General features: G+C 43.8%; 3 protein-coding genes across 3 annotated transcripts; 1 reads left to right on the top strand and 2 right to left on the bottom strand.

Annotated features, from left to right (window-relative positions):
• Nucleotides 1-1,202: 1,202 nt before the first annotated feature.
• Nucleotides 1,203-4,910, bottom strand: hsf2bp (heat shock transcription factor 2 binding protein). Its single transcript, XM_069675682.1, has 8 exons — nucleotides 4,866-4,910; nucleotides 4,265-4,400; nucleotides 3,909-4,012; nucleotides 3,618-3,767; nucleotides 3,399-3,537; nucleotides 3,145-3,262; nucleotides 2,853-2,956; nucleotides 1,203-1,438 (listed from the first exon to the last, which is right to left on the bottom strand). The coding sequence occupies exons 1-8, from the start codon at nucleotides 4,908-4,910 to the stop codon at nucleotides 1,203-1,205; spliced, it is 1,032 nt and encodes a 343-aa protein (XP_069531783.1).
• A 463-nt stretch (nucleotides 4,911-5,373) lies between these two features.
• Nucleotides 5,374-11,186, top strand: ankrd10a (ankyrin repeat domain 10a). Its single transcript, XM_069675538.1, has 6 exons — nucleotides 5,374-5,605; nucleotides 6,924-7,076; nucleotides 7,257-7,348; nucleotides 8,612-8,844; nucleotides 9,758-9,838; nucleotides 9,923-11,186. The coding sequence occupies exons 1-6, from the start codon at nucleotides 5,408-5,410 to the stop codon at nucleotides 10,303-10,305; spliced, it is 1,140 nt and encodes a 379-aa protein (XP_069531639.1). The 5' UTR covers nucleotides 5,374-5,407; the 3' UTR covers nucleotides 10,306-11,186.
• A 1,970-nt stretch (nucleotides 11,187-13,156) lies between these two features.
• Nucleotides 13,157-17,570, bottom strand: ccdc14 (coiled-coil domain containing 14). The gene is made up of 11 exons (XM_069675683.1): nucleotides 17,462-17,570; nucleotides 16,840-16,895; nucleotides 16,666-16,741; nucleotides 16,502-16,574; nucleotides 16,261-16,365; nucleotides 15,726-16,163; nucleotides 15,503-15,638; nucleotides 15,337-15,422; nucleotides 15,118-15,261; nucleotides 13,741-13,843; nucleotides 13,157-13,602 (listed from the first exon to the last, which is right to left on the bottom strand). The coding sequence occupies exons 1-11, from the start codon at nucleotides 17,483-17,485 to the stop codon at nucleotides 13,170-13,172; spliced, it is 1,674 nt and encodes a 557-aa protein (XP_069531784.1). The 5' UTR covers nucleotides 17,486-17,570; the 3' UTR covers nucleotides 13,157-13,169.
• Between the last annotated feature and the right edge of the window lie 1,095 nt (nucleotides 17,571-18,665).

Here is an 18,665-nt window from a genome sequence, read left to right on the forward strand (position 1 = left end):
CTGCTAGGTGTCACCTCAGCTAATTCAGTCACTTTACTTAACCTCTTGGGTAGCCAACCTCTCCAAAAACAAAGATGGCAACAACCGAAATGCCAAACTCTGTGTGTCAATTCAGTAGCTGCATCCTTAGAAGGACGCGGCCTATAAAGGATGATCATCTGCAGCCTGCGTAGACGCTAAGGCCAAACTGAAATGAGACAGTCTGTTCTACAGAGGATCTCCTGTTTGCGTCACCAGCTGTTCCCGCCCTTACCCTTGTGTAACAAATCGCTGCTTCTGTCGCCAACATAAGTAACGTCACATAACTTAACTTATTATTTTAAAGATAATTAGTTTCAAGGCCCCTTTCGTTTCGTTATGTTTAACATTTGTATCTCTAGCTATTCGACTGAGTTGAAACCAAAAACTTTTACATTTAAAGTGTATTCCTCGGCCACTTGAGAGTCTGCCATCTCGTTTGAAGTGGCATGCAATGAATCTTAGGATATGTTGGGCTGTGAAGGATGCACCCAACTCGGGAAGAGGAGGACGCATTTGTCTTCAAAATGGGACAGCCTTCAATCGGCCTTCTAATACATCGTTCAAAGAATGCAGCCCCTGGATTGGGACACAGCTACGGTCTCATAAGGCGTGACATCACACTGAAGTCCCCACAACTGGTGAACAATTTCTGAAGCTCCTGAGACTCTTCCTCTCTCCAGTCTGCAGCCATCTTTGCCGTCGTCTTGTAAACGATCCTTCTTCTTCAACCTCGGATGTTTTTAATCTTCCTGTTATGTGTCGCTCTTCTGGTTGCATGATATAAACGTCATCAACCCCGCCCAGTCACTCGCAGTGAATGACGTATTTAATCACAAAACACAAACAGAGCTGTCAGATTTTATGAGAAGAAAAAGGAGGAATACAGTTTTCTGAAGGTGAGCAAACATCACCTTTAATGTGTCTTTTATAGACCAAAATTAGAGTCACATGAAGTTGGAACAATTAGAGGAACAAATCTGTGAACAGTGCATGTAAAAAAAGTTTTCTTTGATATAACTTTGCCGATAACTTAGGTGCGAAACACAGCACGAACACCAACAGGTCTACTGCACATTAAAGGCAGTAAACACAGGGCAAAGAGTCCACTTTAGAGGCCGCTCTGTTTACATCCCCGACCCTGAAAACACACAAGCACTCCTACTTTCACACTCTCTCTACACTCATGTCTTTGAGGGGCTGCATTGTGACTGTGGTACCTGTTGCAGAGCCTGCAGGTCCTCCAGGGTCTGCTGGGCGGCGAGTCGCAGGCTGGGCTGCACGCTCGAGGTAAGCCGGCCAATGCGGGCCTGGAGGTCCGGATCCAGCAGAGAGGAGCCCAGCAGGAGCAGCACCTCCTCCTCCAACAACACCGACTGCAGGAGACGCAGGGAGTGGAGACACACCTCCCAGTCTCCATCTGTTAGACAAACAGAGGTCAGATACCTGGACGAGGATTTTTTTTTTCAGGGCTTTAAGAGTCGCCTCTAAGATTTAGGTTTAGGGGTGACTCCAGGAAGTCCCTTTTACTATTGTAGAGTTGTGTAAGCTTGAGGACAGCAAAGAAATAGTCAAACCTGCTTTTACTAAAGTAGAAAGTGGTTTAAAATGACCTTAAACTATCCGCTTAGAGGAAGTGGAGATGGTCCAATTTGACTGCTTTTGTTGTTGTTTTTAGTGTTTTTTTAAAGGAAATCTATAATGGACTTTCTCAGATCTGTAATGAGCTCCCAATTAAGCCCTATTATACAGCGTATTAAGGCCATTGTAAAAACAAAGAAACAAACAAAAACAGAGCTGGAGGAGAAGAGAAATATGCAGAGAAAAAACTTGAAAATTCTGAGATTAAAGTTGTAAATTTGCCAGAAAAAATGGCAAATTGGCTCTGCTGCTCACACAGGCGTGCAGAGGAGCTCGGAGCATGTTTAGCCTGTTTCCTCTGCACACAAGAAGCAGACTTCACAGAGGAGAAAGACTGAGCGACCCTCTGCTGCAGAAACACACGTTTCTATGCTCCCCGTTTGCCCCAGGGGTTACCACCACACATGAGAGTTACCCTACGACCTCATGACGGACGCTGAAAGGAAACAAACCTGCATTACAGACAAAAACATACAAAACTACTTTAAATCAATTTGGCTTTAATTACTAGGGATGGGCATTCCAAGCGATGCTCGGTATTCACTGGGAACTATTCGACTATTTTATGAAGAGCATTTTCTAACAAATTTGTCATTTTATTCAGGCAAATTTACAACTTAAATCCCAGAATTTTCAAGCTTTTTTTGGGAATATTTCTCTTCTCCTCTGGCTCCTAATACGGCGTCATACTTTTAAGACATGCACAGAGAAGTTACCGACTGTAGTGAATCATTACCACTGCAAGGAAGCAAAATACATCGGATTAAAAGTCATTTTAGATAAGAATCTGAATCAGAAGTAAAACATTAAATAATCTTTTCAGTCCTCCAGTTTGTAAAATATAGAAGTGTTTGTTGCTGTACATGTATCATAAAGTGATCACATTTTGTCCTATTTAAAGAACACCCACAAAAAACGTACAAAAGAGACGAGACTTTGTTTTTGTTCTGTACGTTTTCTGTCGCAGTAAAAGAGCAGCTGCAGAACTTAATGACTTCCCTTAACTGCCATGACATAAATAATAATTTACAAGCGCATATGAACATCTGCACACTGCATTAACTAGCTTCCCCTTTATAACGTCCACCTTTGGCGAACATCTGAAACACACTGAAGGCTCATTATGTGGTACAAAACTGTGTAACAATAATTTGAGGGAGGCTGGAAGTTGTGTTCTGAATGAGACTCCTCACCGTCCAGCAGGGTCCAGATGAGAGGCAGGAGTCCCGGGTTCTCGCTGATGTACTTCAGTCCTTTAACACTGATGCTGACGTTATACAGAGCCATCAGCATCAACCTGCAGGAAAACAACAGATTTATTAGAGAAGAAGAACGGCACTGACACCTGCTGCCCGCATTTAGACACCAACATATCTCACCCACCCTTACCCTCATAATAGATCTAAAAATGTATCAAACCAAAGCAAATGATTAATTCAGATCATCTCTGTTTTGTGTTGTGTATTCTACCACAGCTCCTCGTACACTTTCAGTTTAGGAAAGACTCCGGGCTTCATCAGCTCCAGAAGCTTCATCAGGGTGTCCAACAGGACGTGAGCAGAGCTGGACAGGAAGTCCCGCCCACTTGTTACTGCTGCTATGTCTGATTGACAGGAAACAAGATTCGGCAGATGATTTTAGAACGTCTCGAAAGGTTGTGTTGCATTTAGGCCGATTATAAACCTTACACTGCGAGTGAGTACACCAAATGTGTTGCTCAACAGAAGCATTGAACTCACTAGTGATGGTTCCAGCCACAGCTAACACAAACTGGTGCTCCTGGGAGTTGTGGTCCTCCATTTTCACCTCCTCATCCAGAGACCTGACGAAGCTCTCCAGAGTCTGAGCAGCAACGATCAGGAATGACTGCAGCTTCCCCTAACACACACACACACACACACAATAGATGATACAACTCCACCAATCAGATGCCAGATATTAAACTTGAGTCGACTCACATCAGCCAGCCAGGCTGTGACCGTGTGCTCGCTGGAGGAGCAGCTCCACAGCAGACCGCAGGCTGCAGATCCCAGACCGGAGCAGAAGTCCGCCTGCTGCTGCAGCTCCGCTCCGCTCTGCCACAGCTGCTCACGCAACAGCAGCTTCTCCTGAACACACACATATGCACACAAAGGGATCACAAGAAACTAGTGTCAGGATATGAAAGATGCAGTAAAGTAGGTAAAGTCAAAAAACACAATGAAGCCACTGAGTAACTTTCTTTATATCTAAGATTGTGTCTCTCTCACCTCTCTCTCTTTCTGACATTCAGTCTGCACTGCGTCCAGTCGGGACTGAAGGTGCAGACACTCCTGTCGCAGCTGCTCCTGTTCCTGTGTAAAGTTCTCCTTCACTGAACACACACATTAAGGGTTTAAGGGTCATGTGATATCTGTTTTGTTGTAAATAAACTGTAACCCTGAACATTTTGGATGCTAAACCATACCTGCCATCACAGAGCTTGTCAGCCTTTTGGTTTACAAAATGGGTTACCTTCTTACTGAGCATGTAACCTCAAATGTCTTTAAAGCCGCCCATAAAAGGCACAAAAATCCACCTTATTAAAGTATCTTCTGCCTCAGGGATAAGATTATTGGAAGCATACTTGTGTTAGCTGCTCGAGCTTTGTGCAGCATCTCAATCAGGTCCCCGTTCAGGACTCTGGGAAGGAACTCCCTCAGCTGCATCACTTCTGTGGTCAACTTGTCTAAATCTCTTTTCCTCACTCGGACAAAACCACCCTAAAAGAAAAAGTACCAGTCTTTTAATGAGAAACATGAATGTAAACTTTTGTGTTTTTACGAGAAAAAAGTCTGCAAGGCCTCGAATTTTTTGTACAAAACAGTACTCCTTCTGGTTTTCAGCTGTTTGTTGGACTGGATTATTCCACTATTTTGCAATGGAGCTATTTGCTAATATTGGACATATGTTTTCACTCTTGCTGCACTGTCATAGAATTAGTTGTGGCCATTTCAAGAGGGCTTTTAACCCCTATACGTTACTAAATGGAGGTCAACATCCTAGAACGCTGGTTAAAACTAGCAGTATTGTGTTGCACTGGATTCGTCAAAACATCTGAAAATCTGCAGCCCAAGTAATATTTTGCTTTAGAAATAACTCATGAAGATAGCCTTGTAAGTATAGGCTAACAACAAAATGAATATGCCTTTCTTTATGACTATGGGTACCTGTTTTATTGCCTTTACCTTTGCTCCCGGAGCCAGAGATTTCCCGCCTAAAAACGTCGCCATCTTGTGGTCGTCGTGTTAGTTGTCGTCTTCTTTTACTGTTGATTCCACTTATCCTGTAGGATTGTTAGCATCAATAAATTGTTAAATTAACTTTAAATTAACGAGTTACGTTACCTATATATTCGTCAAACAGATTTATAACACACTAAATGAGCGCAGGAAACAATTATGTTTGGATTATTTTCAAAGATAACTTTTGGTGAGTCATTTTCCTTACTTTTGACTATTATTTTGAAAAATTCTCCTCCAATTTAAAAAGCAAAAATGGCGGACCGGTTGTGTCTTCAGCGAAAACCTTCTAAAACAAATTAAATGCCCAGCTATGCTCTCAGTCTCAAGCACCCCGCTTCCATAATCCAGTCCGGGTTTTGTGATCCTCCAGCCCGGCAGAGCAGCTTATCTCCTCTTCCTTTGTGTTTAAACCGTTTTCAGTCTAGTCTCTGAGACCGGGAACACTGGAGAGACCAGGAGAGAACCGTTCCTGTCATAGTTTACTCATGTCTCTGGGACTAGAACCGGACTTCTCCAGTGATGAGGTGTTTAGCAGCAAGTTTCCCGTCCACCGCGCCTGCCGGGATGGAGATGTTGGAGCTTTGGTCTCACTCTTACAGCACCTTTCAAACCGGGCTCATCTGACTGCTGAGGACTCCAACTACGGATGGACCCCCTTACACTGGGCTGCTCACTATGGACAGGTAGGGATTAGGTAAACTACGAGTAAGATTAAGAGATTTAGCTGCATAGAAAGACAGTCTTTAAGAGGAAAACTCTTATTTTGAAATACAAACGCCCTGCATAACTTACAGTAACTACAACGTACTTAATTTAACTGTACTTGACAGGAATCACAGCTTCGCAAAATGTTCTCCTAAATACTTTTAGACATAATATGGCGATGGAAAGTAGATATACATCTCAAAAGGTTTATATTTAATGGAAATGTTGTGTTATTAAAGTCTACCCGCCGTTTTTTCTCTTTTGACTAATATAGCTGCTCTGATACAGTTATGTCTGTCTGTCACTGTACAATAAAGTTGTGTCAGGTGAAAAAAATTATAAATAAATAAAGTTGCCGATTTCGGCGTTTTTATTGGTTCCCGCAGAGCCAATGGCTGTTCAGGCGCCAAAATAGCCCCAGAAAAACCCGGAAATACGTCTTTTGTATTTAATATTTTTGAATTGAAAGATATTTTATGCATAATACGTTTTTTGATTATAACATAAGGACAATACAACATGTGAAAATATTTAGTTTATAACAATTCAAACATGCTTCACAGACAAAAGAGGGTCATTTAATCAGCCATAATACTGAAAGGTTTGCAGCAAAGTGTTACAGACTTCTTAAATTCAAGAATGCTTGAAAATAAATTTGCCTATTAACATGCATTATGAGATGGTAATTACGTAAATAAATTGGCTAAATAATGATTAGACACATTTTGTCTGTTGCTAAAATAAATTAGGATACTTATTATAGGCATATTTAGGCTAGATTTATTTAAAAGTCCATGTACTTCAAGTTAAATTCAATTACCAAATGAAGTTTGAAGATCCAAAGGACACTTTGAATAAACACATTTTGGTGTTTCCACCAAAATATTAAAAAATAAACATGTCTTTCCTAACAAAATGAAGGAGCTGATATTAAAACTCATCCACGAGTATAACCTTATTAATTACATTATCTGTAAATATAATGTAATTGCTATATTAATAACATAGAAGACAGGAAATCTTTAGTATCATTTTATGATGTGATACTGTTCCTTTAGGGTTCCACTTATGTTGGCCTAACTTGTTTTCTTTCGTACAGCTTTCACCTAAAAATGACCTTACTAAACTGTGTAACAGAGTCCAATTGATATTCAAATGAGGGAGATTTCCTACAATAAAAGTCAATTAGTGCACACCAGGAGGCTCCTGTCTGTAATCTTCAGCAGTTCATTGACATGAGCCCCCCGCTGTGTGCTGATTCACTTCATTCAATAGTCCTATTATTGTACCCCACAGCTGGAGTGCGTGGTGCGCCTGGTGCAGATGGGCTGTGAGGTGAACACGGTGACCAGCCGCTTCAACCAGACTCCTACACACACTGCAGCGTTTGGAGGACATCCTCAGTGTGTGGTGTGGCTGACTCAAGCTGGAGCTGACGTCAACAGGCAGGTCAGTCCTCCAACACCTTCCAACAGCAAACAGATTTATACATTATACAGTTACAAGTAAATTGTGTCACATCTAGAAAGGACGTGGATTTTTCATGTAATAATACCTTTACAAAAAGCATACCTCTGATTTTTATTTAAAAATATTGAGGCATAGATGTTTATTACATTGTGTCTACAGGATTTTGTAGGTGAGACACCCGTCCACAAGGCGGCCCGGTCTGGCAGCTTGGAATGTATCCAGGTCCTGCTGATAGCAGGTGCTAAACCACAGTGAGTATCCTGCTGCCTGATCTATGTGCGTGTGACGCACAGCAGCAGCTGTACATTTCCCAAGCAGCTCAAGTATTATTACAGAGATACAGCTTTTTTGTTAAGGTAATATCCTTTTTTTAAACCTGAAACAGATGTTACATCGCTCTCTTCAAAGCCACCAGACTTCATTGACAAAAACACAAATTTAAGCTCACAGAGCGTAGAAGTTGCTTGTCTACAGAGATCTTAATCGGACAGCGTTTTTGATGTTATTGTGTGACTTTGGTGTTTGAAACAGTTAGTTCTGATCCAACACAATATTTGTGTAGCACACAACAACTCAAATAAGTGAGTGTGAGTGATCGTGGGAGCGGTAGATAAACAAGTCCTATGTCCTCTGAGGTAAAATGACTGTTTTTGTGAATGGAGTTTGGTTAGAAGCTGTTTTTGGCTTCAAAAATCATCTTCCTCTGTAACAAAAAGGTCTATCTCTGTAGGGATCATTTCTATAATGTTGTCAGACACTTGGAATAACAAACTGAGCCTGTCAGACACAAGTACAAGCATTTTTAGTGGATATACTTTAATCAGGTGCTTGTGCACTCAAGGATTAGGTTGCGGCCTGTTTTCTCTGCTGTCAAATCTACTGGACAGATACCAAAACGTTTTGTGCCTTTGTAGTCATTTAGACGCCAAAATATGTAAACATTAAAGTGGAACTTTTCAGCCTCGGGGTGTTTTACAGTCAGGAACAATGAAGAGGGTGTAGGAACTTGCAGTACCTGTTACTTTTAATTTGACACAGCTAGTTGGGTCCTTACGTACAGTATGTTACAGTGTCTTCTTTATAATTAGACTACATTTAGTTTCTACAGTCTGAGGTATCTCCTGCAGTAATTGGTTTCGCTGATGATAATTGTCATGTCTAGACCTGCGTGCTTAGCTGCAGCTAACTGTTTTTAGATACTGTTCAAACAAACCTTGAGCGTCATGGAAACGCCCAAAGGAGTCATTGTAGCTGGAGGGCTTTTGTTCTGTAGTGAAAGGAGCTGCGGAGAAAGTCTGTGCTTTAAAGAAAATTAAAGTAAATATCACGACGGACATTTAAGGTCGTTAAAACAGAGTTTGTCGCAGGCCTGCAGTGTTGTGATGTTCCATGTTTAAAGGGTGGTGATTGAAGAACATAAGATGTGTTGGAAAGCAAACCTTTTTAACCTCATCTTTCAGTCAGTCAGTGATGTCACACAGGAAGTAGATTCCTCACCTTTTCTTCTTCTTCAGTTTCAGGAACGCCAGCGGACAGACGGCAGCAGACCTCGCCCTCACTCACGGCTTCCACGAAGGTTTCCTCCTCCTCTCCAAAACCCAGAAGCACCTGCAGCAGCTCAGTGGAGTCCACGTGAACGGAGAGCAGAATGGAAACAGCGCCCCGTGTGGTCAGGAGGTGCTCAGCAGGAAGAGGCTGCTGACCGCTGCAGACACGGGACACATGAAGAAAGCGAGGAGAGCTGACAGTAAGACATCAGGTTCTTCTTTGTGTGCAATAATAATGATGATATATAACAATATAACAAAGGACAATACTTTTTTAATTTGCAGAATGAGACATGAAGAGACAAGAGAAAGAAAGTGCACTCTTTCTGACAGAACACTCTAACAAACACCAAAGCTATTTCTGCTGACAGTTAAAGGGGTTGCAATATTTTATAACACATGAAGAAGTACTACGACGGCGTATTTGGGCTATTGTAAAAAAAAAAACAGAGCCACAGGAGAAGAGAAATATTCCGAGAGAAAACTTTAAAAAGGCAGAAAAACTATAGGAACCTTTCTGAGCTGCGACCCCCCTTAAAAGTATGTTGGTGTTCCCGGCCCCCTCCCTCTGATTCACCTGTGTCTCTTCTCTGCCCTGTTGGCTCTGCTGCTCACACAGGCGTGCATGGCACGGAGCTCGGAGCAGATTCAGCCTGTTTTCTCTGCACACAAGAAGCAGACTTCATAGAGGAGAAAGACTGAGCGACCCTCCCCCCCGTTTGCCCCAGGGGTTACCACCACACAGGACAGTTACCCTACGACCTCACAGCGGATACTGAAACAAAACTACTTTTAATCAGTCGTTTCAGTCGTGTTGTTGTTTGGATGGAGGCTTAGACAACAAACAACCACCCCGAGGTTGTGGCTGACGATGTACTAAGTGCATTATGCGCTCGGGTGGGCGTCCAGAGAGGATTCAGGCGCATAAATTTGCTAATTTTGTTCTGGCAAATTTACGACTTAAATCTGGGACGTTTTTTCTCGGAATATTACTCTTATCCTTCGGCTCACTGGCTCACAAACATCTGTTGTTTTTTTATCCAGTCACTTCCTGTTTGGCAGAGTTAGCTTCATGCGTATGTCATTGTCACCATTCTCTCTCTTTTGCTGCAGACGTGTTGGTGCAGATGCAGAATGGAGGAGGTGATGAGCTGGAGAGCATGAACACGGAGTCTGCAGAGGAGATGGACTCAGGTAGGTGTTTGATTTTAACCTAATAATAGTAAAATGTTTCTGTCTATTGATCTATCTAATTGACATTTGTGTCTGAACAAAAAGATGACAACACCAAAGCTATCACCAACGGCCATCACCACACGCTGCCTTACACCAACCAGCAGGACTCTGATCCAGCAGGAAGCCCCGCCTCTCCGTCCCCTCCTCCAGCCAATCCCCCGCCCGCTCGTCACTCTTTCTCCGACATGTGCGGCTCCCTTCACCTCACCAGCAGTCCCAGCAGCTGCGTGCCCCACCGCCCGGCCTGGTGGGGGCCTCTTGGGATGGAGTGCGGGGACCTGCATTACGGACACTACCACGGCTTCGGGGACACGGCGGAGGAGCTGAGCGACAGCAGCCGGCTGGACCACAGCAGCAGCGTCAAGGCGGAGCAGAGATACAAGCAGGCGGTGGCCAGCAGCATCCACCTCTACCACGGGTCATAGAGAGGGAGAGTTAACCTTTACAGACGCAGGGATTCATGTTTGATAAGCTTCTCTTAACCTGCTTTAAAGGACAGAAATCCAGACACACATATGCTGCCACAAACACAAACATCAGGGACGCGTTTAACACGGTTTGATACTCCTGAAACTAAATCCACAATCTTTATTAGAAGATGGAACCGAGCTTCATTAAGAGAGAAAGTAATACGTCCCCAAACAACTTAAATTAGCAACAATCAATTAACGTAGAATCAGTTTATAAAGATGGACGACGCACCTCCTCTCCTCGTACTCACTGATACTGCAGCCAGCCAGCAGGGGGCGATAGAGAGGCCTCACTTTGTAAACAAGCCTTTTATATTTCCCTCCATTAAAATTATGAGCCGACTTTAATCTGAGAAAACAAATATATATTTTTAGATTTGTCCCTAATCCTCTGCCGTAGAAGCTGCACTATTTTGGATGTCAAACAAAAGCTCAGATTTGTGACTCAGACTTTGGATGTGATGGATTTCACAGTGCCATCATTTTCTTGCACGATAAAGGGCTGTCAGGCTGTGGGTGTACTTTACATTGTTTGTGTGTGTGTGTGTACAGTAGTTACAGAGAGGAGCTGAAAACACCTCGTTAGCCTCGATCTACCAAAGGGAACATTTAACTGACTTTTATTTTGAAATCTGTTATTTATGTTTTAGAGCAGGTGAATGTTTCTATCCAGGGCTGTACTGTCATTTCATTAAGTCGTTTTTTTAGGGGGATTATTGTGACCTTTATAAACAGTGTGGTGCAGAGTCAGACGTGCGGCCTCTTTTTGTAATCAGCCGCGCGAGGACGTCACCGTGTGCCAAAAACAACCACCGCGCTGCTGCTGACGACGACTGTTTTTATACCTGTTGTGGTTTTTGTATCTTTTCCTATTAAAACATGTTTTGCAGTTTTATAAAAATGCTACGAAGTGCTGAGTCTTTTTTTTATCTGTTTATATGTTATGTTGGGACGTCGCTTCTATTAGTAAAATGCCTGTTTTGAGCGTGTGCAATCACTCGGCACCCAGGAGTTCTGCTAACACACAAACCACTCATACTATCAACTTCCCCCTCAGTACTACACTCCCTTTTGTCCTTAGCGATATACCCGCCAAGCATGAACTCAATGAGGAGAACTTTTTGATATATCTGCCCAAACATCTGAGCAAACTTTGAGGGCAAGCTGAAAAAATGCATGCAGTTTTATAAACACAAAAGGTTGTGCACCAGATTTGATGATGGAGTAAATAAAGGAGTAAAAAAAGAACAGATTCGGACAAAACTCAAAGGAGCTAAAAGAAGAATTTGAGTCGCATTTTGTGTCTCAAACTCAAGCTTGAAGAGTTAGAGGCTACAAAGGTTAAAACAACAAACATTTACACACAAGAGTAGGATTGGCGGGGCCTACCTCTGCACCAACACTTTTGAATAGGGGGGGTAAATAAATTAAAAGAAAAACAATAATAATAAATAAAAATGGCATGTGCTCCCTCACTGGACGGACTCCCTCCCAAAGGGTCTGGGAGTGGTCTGTGTACAGGACGGGCCATGAGATCTGGGCTGTCTCTGTAGCGGGCCAGTATTCACCTCTGGGCCTGGTTAAGGACCCGTGTACAGTACGGCTCAAAATAAGATTGGAAAAAAGGGAGACAAAAAAAACAAACAAAACAAACAAACATGTGCCCCCTCACTGGACCGACCCCCTCACCAAGGGTCTGCGGCCCCATGTACAGGACGGCTCGCAGAAAAAAATAGGAAATATATATATATATATATATACATATATATATATATATATATACATATATATATATATATATATATATAAAGGGTGTGTTTGGGTGTGGGGGGGCCTTCGCTGACCTGTCCTGCCTTTCTCCTGTCGGGGCTTCAGGTTGTGTCCCGAGGGGCCGGGGGTCTCCTGCTCGCCTCTCCGATGCCCCGGTCCAGCCTCGCCCCTCATTGCTATATAACATTTTGATTAATTATCATTAGCTTAAAGCTTATACTATAAATAATGTTTATGATAATTATTACACTACCCTATTACTAATACAATAACATCACACCTAGTGATCAATTTCTGTATTTTATTCACTTATTTCTGTGCCAACAACCGAACTGAAATGAGCCGGTCTGGTCTACGGAGGATTTCCTGTTAGTGTCACCAGCTGTTCCCGCCCTTACTCTTGCCACACAAAGCACCGCTCCTGTCGCCTAGCAACAGGCAGACAGCATTGGGCCGAGAAGGACGCTCCCGTTGGATCCTTCGCGGCCCGGGACGCATTTGTTGGCTGCATCTGAAGGAAGCCTCAAAATGCGACAGCCTTCGACGTGCCAATCAGCCTTCAAATACGTCCTCTGAAGGATGCAGCTTCTAAATGGGGACACACCTTTAGAGACAGACAACCTTTCACGCTTACACTCACACCTATGGGCGATTTAGAGTCACCAGGGCAGTCAGACGATATGTTTTTCACACCAACTAACATTTTGTTTCCAAGAATAAAAGAATTTCTAGAAAGTTTCGCTGCCTTATTTTTGTACAAACCACTTCATAATGAGCCCGGTGTTTGGCCGACAGACTCGAGAATGATTTCCATCAAATTTGGCATTTTAAAATCAGTTGAATGTTCTCAGTGAAGCTCTGAGTAACGATGAAATCTTCAGAAATAGGCTTTAAAAACGATCCAGGAAGAGCTGGAACAAACCTGTCTGCTGCCTGTCTCGTGTTGCAATCAAAAGCAAGAACAAAATTTTAAAAAATCTTTATTTATAAATCTGAAATATAATTTTAAGTCAACGAAAAGGGCAAAAGAGTCTTCTATGCATCTTGGATCACCTCCTCAGGTCGAGCTGTATCGTCTTCTGCAGACTGGCGATGCTCGCATCCAGAGCCGCCAGACCGTCCCTGAACGCAGCCTCGTCTCTGGTGTCAAAGGTCGACCCGGACCTCGCGCTCCAATCAGAGCCCAGGGACACTCTGTCACACTGAGACAGGGCGGAGTTAAACAGCTGCCTGCGGTGCTTCTCTAAGCGTCCCACACAGGACCGGAGCGAGGCGTCTGCAGCGCTGACGTCGGGATGTGAGGATGTGTCTCCTTCTCTCTCTGCAGCCACACACACCTGCTCAGTGTGCGTGTGCTCCAGGTGACCCAGAGACATCAGGTACTGTGTGACGCGGTCTGTAGGGGGCGCTGCTGGATCCTTTCTGAGCTGGTTTTGGTCAACAGCTGCAGGACAATGTGAGGAATCCCGACTCTGAAGGACCCTGAAACAGACGGAGAAGACACGCTCTGATTTCGTCTGTAGAGGGCGATCATGTGGCCAAAGAGCTTTCAGCAGCTACAGTTCTTTTTCTTTAGCACCTATTCTCTAAAAATCATCAGACACACACACACACACACACCTGTTCAGGTTCTGTATCTCCTCCAGTCTTTTCTGTGCAAGTGAGGACAACTCCGCCTTCTCTCGCTCGCTGACCTGCAGCCTGCTTCTCGTGGCGTCCAAGTCTGCACGAACACACACAAACAGACGCTCAGCATCTCTGCTGAACACATTTATACTGTATGATGGAGTTAGCCGACCAATCAGGGCTGTGTATTCGCATAATGTGACACCAAGGCCCAGGTTATGATTCTGAATATTGCGATTCATTCAAACTCATTAACATATTTAATATATACTATTTAAGAAAGTTGATGTTTTACAGGTTTTACACAGCTTTGTAGAAGTTTTCCAAGCACACTCAACTTCTTATTTATGGCATATCGCAACCGGGAGGAGTGTTACCGCCAACATGATTTAACGCCTCACATCTAGAAGGTTCCTGTTTCGAGTCCCGGTTCAGACGTAGTGGGTCTGCATGTTCTCCCCGTGCATGCGTGGGTTCCCTCCGGGGAACTCCGGCTTCCTCCCACAGTCCAAAGACATGCTCGTTAGCTTCATTGGTGACTCTGTGCAGTCTCCCGCCCAATGACAGCTGGGATAGGCTCCAGCCCTCCTACGACCCTGAGCAGGATAAGCGGTATATATATTGGATGGATGGAAATATGACGACATGTCCAAGGGTGCATTCTCTCTCATATAACCGGATGTGTTGTCTGACCCGCCATCGTCCAGAAGCTCTTAATACAGCTCTGAGAAGAGGGGATCGAGGAGCGCAGATACAGGAGAGCAGCCTCCACGGAAGTCTTTTACTGGCCAACACGCCCCCCTTATTAGATATCACGCTGCAGCAAATCAGACGGATGTGTAGAGAGGAAGAAGCAGACCTCAAAACAGACTTTAAAGGGCGCCTTGAAACAGACTATAAAAAACGTTGGTATTAAGAGTTGGTATGTGACAACCTAGAGGGAAACGTGTTGGACATGAGTATGTACAACAATAAAATTAAGCATACCTTGTCAGAAAATAAACAATAGAGTATAGCTGTCGATTTGTTTTGTTTTTGGAGTCACCATCAAACTAAAAATCGGTTAATTGCTGCATGGTTTCCTCGCGTCTCTCCCACCCCAGGAGGGTGACGCAAGGAAAAGACACAAGTGAGGGAAGCAATAAGAGACCTGGGATGCACCCCAAGCCTTCTGTCCGTTGCCAAGATGGCGGCCGTTGAGGGTGACAAGTGTTCAGCGTTCCACACCTAACTTTACGACGGTTATGAGTACCCTCCAGGAGCTCAAAGGTAAAGGTAAGCGCTTCAGTTTCAGTCGTATATTTAAGGTACAGTGGAAGAACTGTGCGTCACAGACTTTGAGGAGAAGTTACAGCATCAGCGAGTACACACCTGTCTGTATGAGCGCGTTCTTTGCCTCGCTCTCCCTCAGCTGGCTCTGTGTGTCCTGCAGGGCTTTCCGTAGTTCTGCGAGGTCACACTGGAGCTCCTGCAGCTGAGACTGAGCGGCGGTGAGCTCGTCCTGCAGAATCATCACTGTGGAGAGACAAAGAGTCGACATGCTCACACTGTTTTAGACCTGAATCGTTCACAGAATCAAACAGGTGTCACCTTCTGAGGCGCAGAGCGTCTCTGTGTTCTGATGTCTCTCTGCTTCTTCTCTCTGCTTCAGCTGCTGCTGCAGAGTCCTCACACGCCTGAGACACCACAAAATCACAAGATATTAAATGAACAAACACTGTTTTTATATTGTAGCCAAATGTTTGGTGTATTTTACCTGCTGAGCTGTGCGTTCTGGCTCTGCAGTGATAAAAGCTCTGGTTCAGGCTGGATGTTTGGACCGCCGGCCTTCATCAGAGAGGATGAGGACACAGTCTGCTCCAGATGAGTGAGCAGCCTCTCCGCTACACTGCCTGCACACACAAACACACAGAAATCACAGCACATGCCCAAAGCAGCAGCTCTTGAGAGAACAGACACAGGACAGAGACTGGGCTCACCTTGCCCGGCGATCAGAGCTCTGAGTTCTCCCAGCACATCCTGAGCCGTCCTCACTTTGTCCCCATTGCTCGCTGAGTCCTGCTGGGGGGCTTCATCAGCCTGTGCAGGATCCAGCTGCATGTCGGACATCTTTAAAGTGCAGGTGTGTGCGTTAGCGGGGTGTGTGTCCGTGTCCCTCACAGGAACTAAGTCATCCTCACAGTTTGTAGACGAGCAGCCAGTCTGAGGAGGAGGAAGCTGGTCTGAAGGAGGGATGGTCGGAGTCTTTGGTGGAGGAGTGGAGGTGAAAAGGCGCTGCAGTGATGGGCTGTGTGTGTGAGGAGGTCTCTGAGGTGGATGCAGCTTCACTCCTGAGTGTGCAGCTGCAGGAGACTGATGAGTCTTTCTTGGAGTTTTGCTGCCGGCTCCATGCTGGACTGGCGGACATCTTCTCTGGTCTGGAGGTGAAGAAGAAGAGAAGATAGAGATACAAACATCACAATATCATCCACTCCAACGTCCACTTGTAATATACAGCTAATGTCTTAACCCTACCGGTCTGTGGAGCTGGTTTCTTGATGGTCTTCTTCCCCAGTGAGGTGGACGGCCTCGATTTGGCAGCTGCACCCTTCAGTGCTCGGGGAACGCTCGGCAAAGCTTCTACAAATAAAGTACAGTAAAAAAAGGAACAGACAATCGTCAGAGTAGAGGAGATGAAACCAGTGATTACTTGGTGTTTTTGTTTAATTGACAAACTGCTTTATTGATGGAGAAGATGTTCAGGAGCTCCTCTGACCTGCTCTCTCGGCCTGCAGGATGCCACCGAGCAAGGCAGCACAGCGGTCCAGACCTTTATGGAGGGAAGTGACCTGAGAGGAGAGAGCAGCTGTTTAATGAAGACCAAATGTTTGAAGCCCTCATTGTCCTGTTCAAACTGATTAACTCAGCTCTCTTCATCACCTGGTCTTCAGAGTCTGTGGAGTACAGAGAGTAGGCCGGCTCAGGGCAGGATGCTGGTCCTGGATTTGGAGGAACTCTGTCAACAAAAGTTGGAGGACAGTCAGCGGAGAGCTAGGATAAACATAGACTGTGTAGAAGAAGTATAGGCAATGAAATACAGGTCTGTGTGCTCACCGTCTCTTTGCCGGCTGCACTTTGACTCGTCCGGTCAGCCTCCCTGATGTCACCACCTGCCAGTCATCAGAAACACAATATAGTCACAAGCTTTCCCCTGTACACAGGTGCTGTGGCATGAACACACTCCTATTTAAGAATACTACATCCCTTAATGTCTTTAAGACCTTCATAAAAACTTGTGCAGGGTATGCACTGCTAGTGACCTTCCTGGACTAGCAATAAAACAATTCTTTATATTCTTGGAACAAATATAATGTTTATAATGTGCATGAAGTTCAGAGAGCCTTTCTTTGTTCCTGTTGTAGACTGTCAGGTAAGGTTAAAAGAGGTGACGTGGATTGATGCAAGTACGCAGTGAAGTATGCATTTTGTATGGTAAACACAAAATGTTAGTACAGCCCTGCAATTCATTGTGTCGCTAAAAGCTATATAGAAGTTATATCATTGGAATGTATCTAAGATAACCTAGTTTTAATGTGAGACTTCATGTGACTGATTCAGTAAACCCACTGATAGCTCACAGCAGAGTGCAAACAACACTCAAAACAGTGGATGTTGTAGCTAAAAACAGCTAGCTAAAGTAAGTAACTGTGTGAAGTTTGACTTTTGTCGGTCTTACCTTGCTTTTAGCTGTTCCTTTCATGGTTAAAGACAGCTCAAGTCACAGGTCTGACATGTTATGAAGAATTTGGGGGCTTGAGTTGTTTGTTTTTAGTGTTTTCTCCATGTACGGCTACATAATACGGTTGGAACACAAGTTTGAAACAGGAAACATTTAGCTGACCAATCAGAGATGGCAATGAAGGCATGACCCGCCCTACTCTGCCTCTAATTGGCTTACTCTGGTACTTTAACGCTAAACAGCTAAAATTCACCAATCCCAAACAGGCAACGACTACAAGCCAATCAGAGGGCAAGTAGGGCGGGTCATGCCTACGCATAAGGAAGGAAACTTCTTCAACTTTAATTATATAAAAGGTAAAACATTTAAGATTTAAGCTAAGACATAGGATACGTTTAGTTTTATTATTTTGACACATCTTATTAAGACTTATTAGTAATAGTTCAACTTCATCAACTCATTACGTCTTTTACTTTGTTCAAACGTTACAAATTACTACATTAACCATGGTGCCTCTTTCAGCGTTGCTATAGAGACAACGCCAGTTAGCTCGAAGGCGGGAATCTCAAAAAAATAGAATATCGTGGAAAAGTTAATTAATTTCAGTAATTCAATTCAAAATGTGAAACTCATATATTATATAGATTAATTACACACAAAATATTTCAAGCCTTTATTTATTTTAATATTGATGATTATGGCTTAGAGCTAATGAAAACCCAAAATTCAGTATCTCAGAAAATTAGAATATTACATAAAACCAATTAAAAAAAGGATTTTTAATTCAGAAATGTCAGCCTTCTGAAAAGTATGTTCATGTATGAACTCAATACTTGGTCGAGGCTCCTTTTGCATGAATTAATGCATCAATGCGGCGTGGCATGAAGGCGATCAGTCTGTGGCACTGCTGAGGTGTTATGGAAGCCCAGGCTGCTTTAATAGAGGCCTTCAGCTCGTCTACATTGTTGGGTCTGATGTCTCTCATCTTCCTCTTGATAATACCCCATAGATTCTCTATGGGGTTCAGGTCAGGGGAGTACTGGTACTTTTGGCAATGTGGGCAGGTGCCAAGTCCTGCTGGAAAATGAAATCAACATCTCCATAAAGCTTGTCAGCAGAAGGAGGCATGAAGTGCTCTAACATTTCCTGGTAGACGGCTGCATTGAATGTGGTCTTGATAAAACACAGTGGACCAACACCG

Source organism: Semicossyphus pulcher, unplaced genomic scaffold (genome assembly GCF_022749685.1).
Source record: "Semicossyphus pulcher isolate SPU_LCO1_2020_fin unplaced genomic scaffold, fSemPul1.0.p SCAF_24, whole genome shotgun sequence".
Lineage (NCBI taxonomy): Eukaryota > Metazoa > Chordata > Actinopteri > Labriformes > Labridae > Semicossyphus > Semicossyphus pulcher.

What these genes read in the sequence shown, in the direction of transcription:
- ccdc14 (XM_069675683.1), bottom strand. Translation starts at nt 17,485, where the DNA reads ATGAAAGGAACAGCTAAAAGCAAG. An exon ending in AGCTCTGATCGCCGGGCAAG is followed by an intron (nt 15,639 to 15,725) that starts GTGAGCCCAGTC and finishes TTGTGTGTGCAG; the next exon opens with GCAGTGTAGCGGAGAGGCTG. An exon ending in GACGCTCTGCGCCTCAGAAG is followed by an intron (nt 15,262 to 15,336) that starts GTGACACCTGTT and finishes GTCTCTCCACAG; the next exon opens with TGATGATTCTGCAGGACGAG.
- ankrd10a (XM_069675538.1), top strand. Translation starts at nt 5,408, where the DNA reads ATGTCTCTGGGACTAGAACCGGACTTCTCCAGTGATGAGGTGTTTAGC. An exon ending in GGGCTGCTCACTATGGACAG is followed by an intron (nt 5,606 to 6,923) that starts GTAGGGATTAGG and finishes TGTACCCCACAG; the next exon opens with CTGGAGTGCGTGGTGCGCCT. An exon ending in GAAAGCGAGGAGAGCTGACA is followed by an intron (nt 8,845 to 9,757) that starts GTAAGACATCAG and finishes CTTTTGCTGCAG; the next exon opens with ACGTGTTGGTGCAGATGCAG.
- hsf2bp (XM_069675682.1), bottom strand. Translation starts at nt 4,910, where the DNA reads ATGGCGACGTTTTTAGGCGGGAAATCTCTGGCTCCGGGAGCAAAG. An exon ending in CTCTGGCTCCGGGAGCAAAG is followed by an intron (nt 4,401 to 4,865) that starts GTAAAGGCAATA and finishes TTTTTCTTTTAG; the next exon opens with GGTGGTTTTGTCCGAGTGAG. An exon ending in AGCTCGAGCAGCTAACACAA is followed by an intron (nt 4,013 to 4,264) that starts GTATGCTTCCAA and finishes GTGTGTGTTCAG; the next exon opens with TGAAGGAGAACTTTACACAG.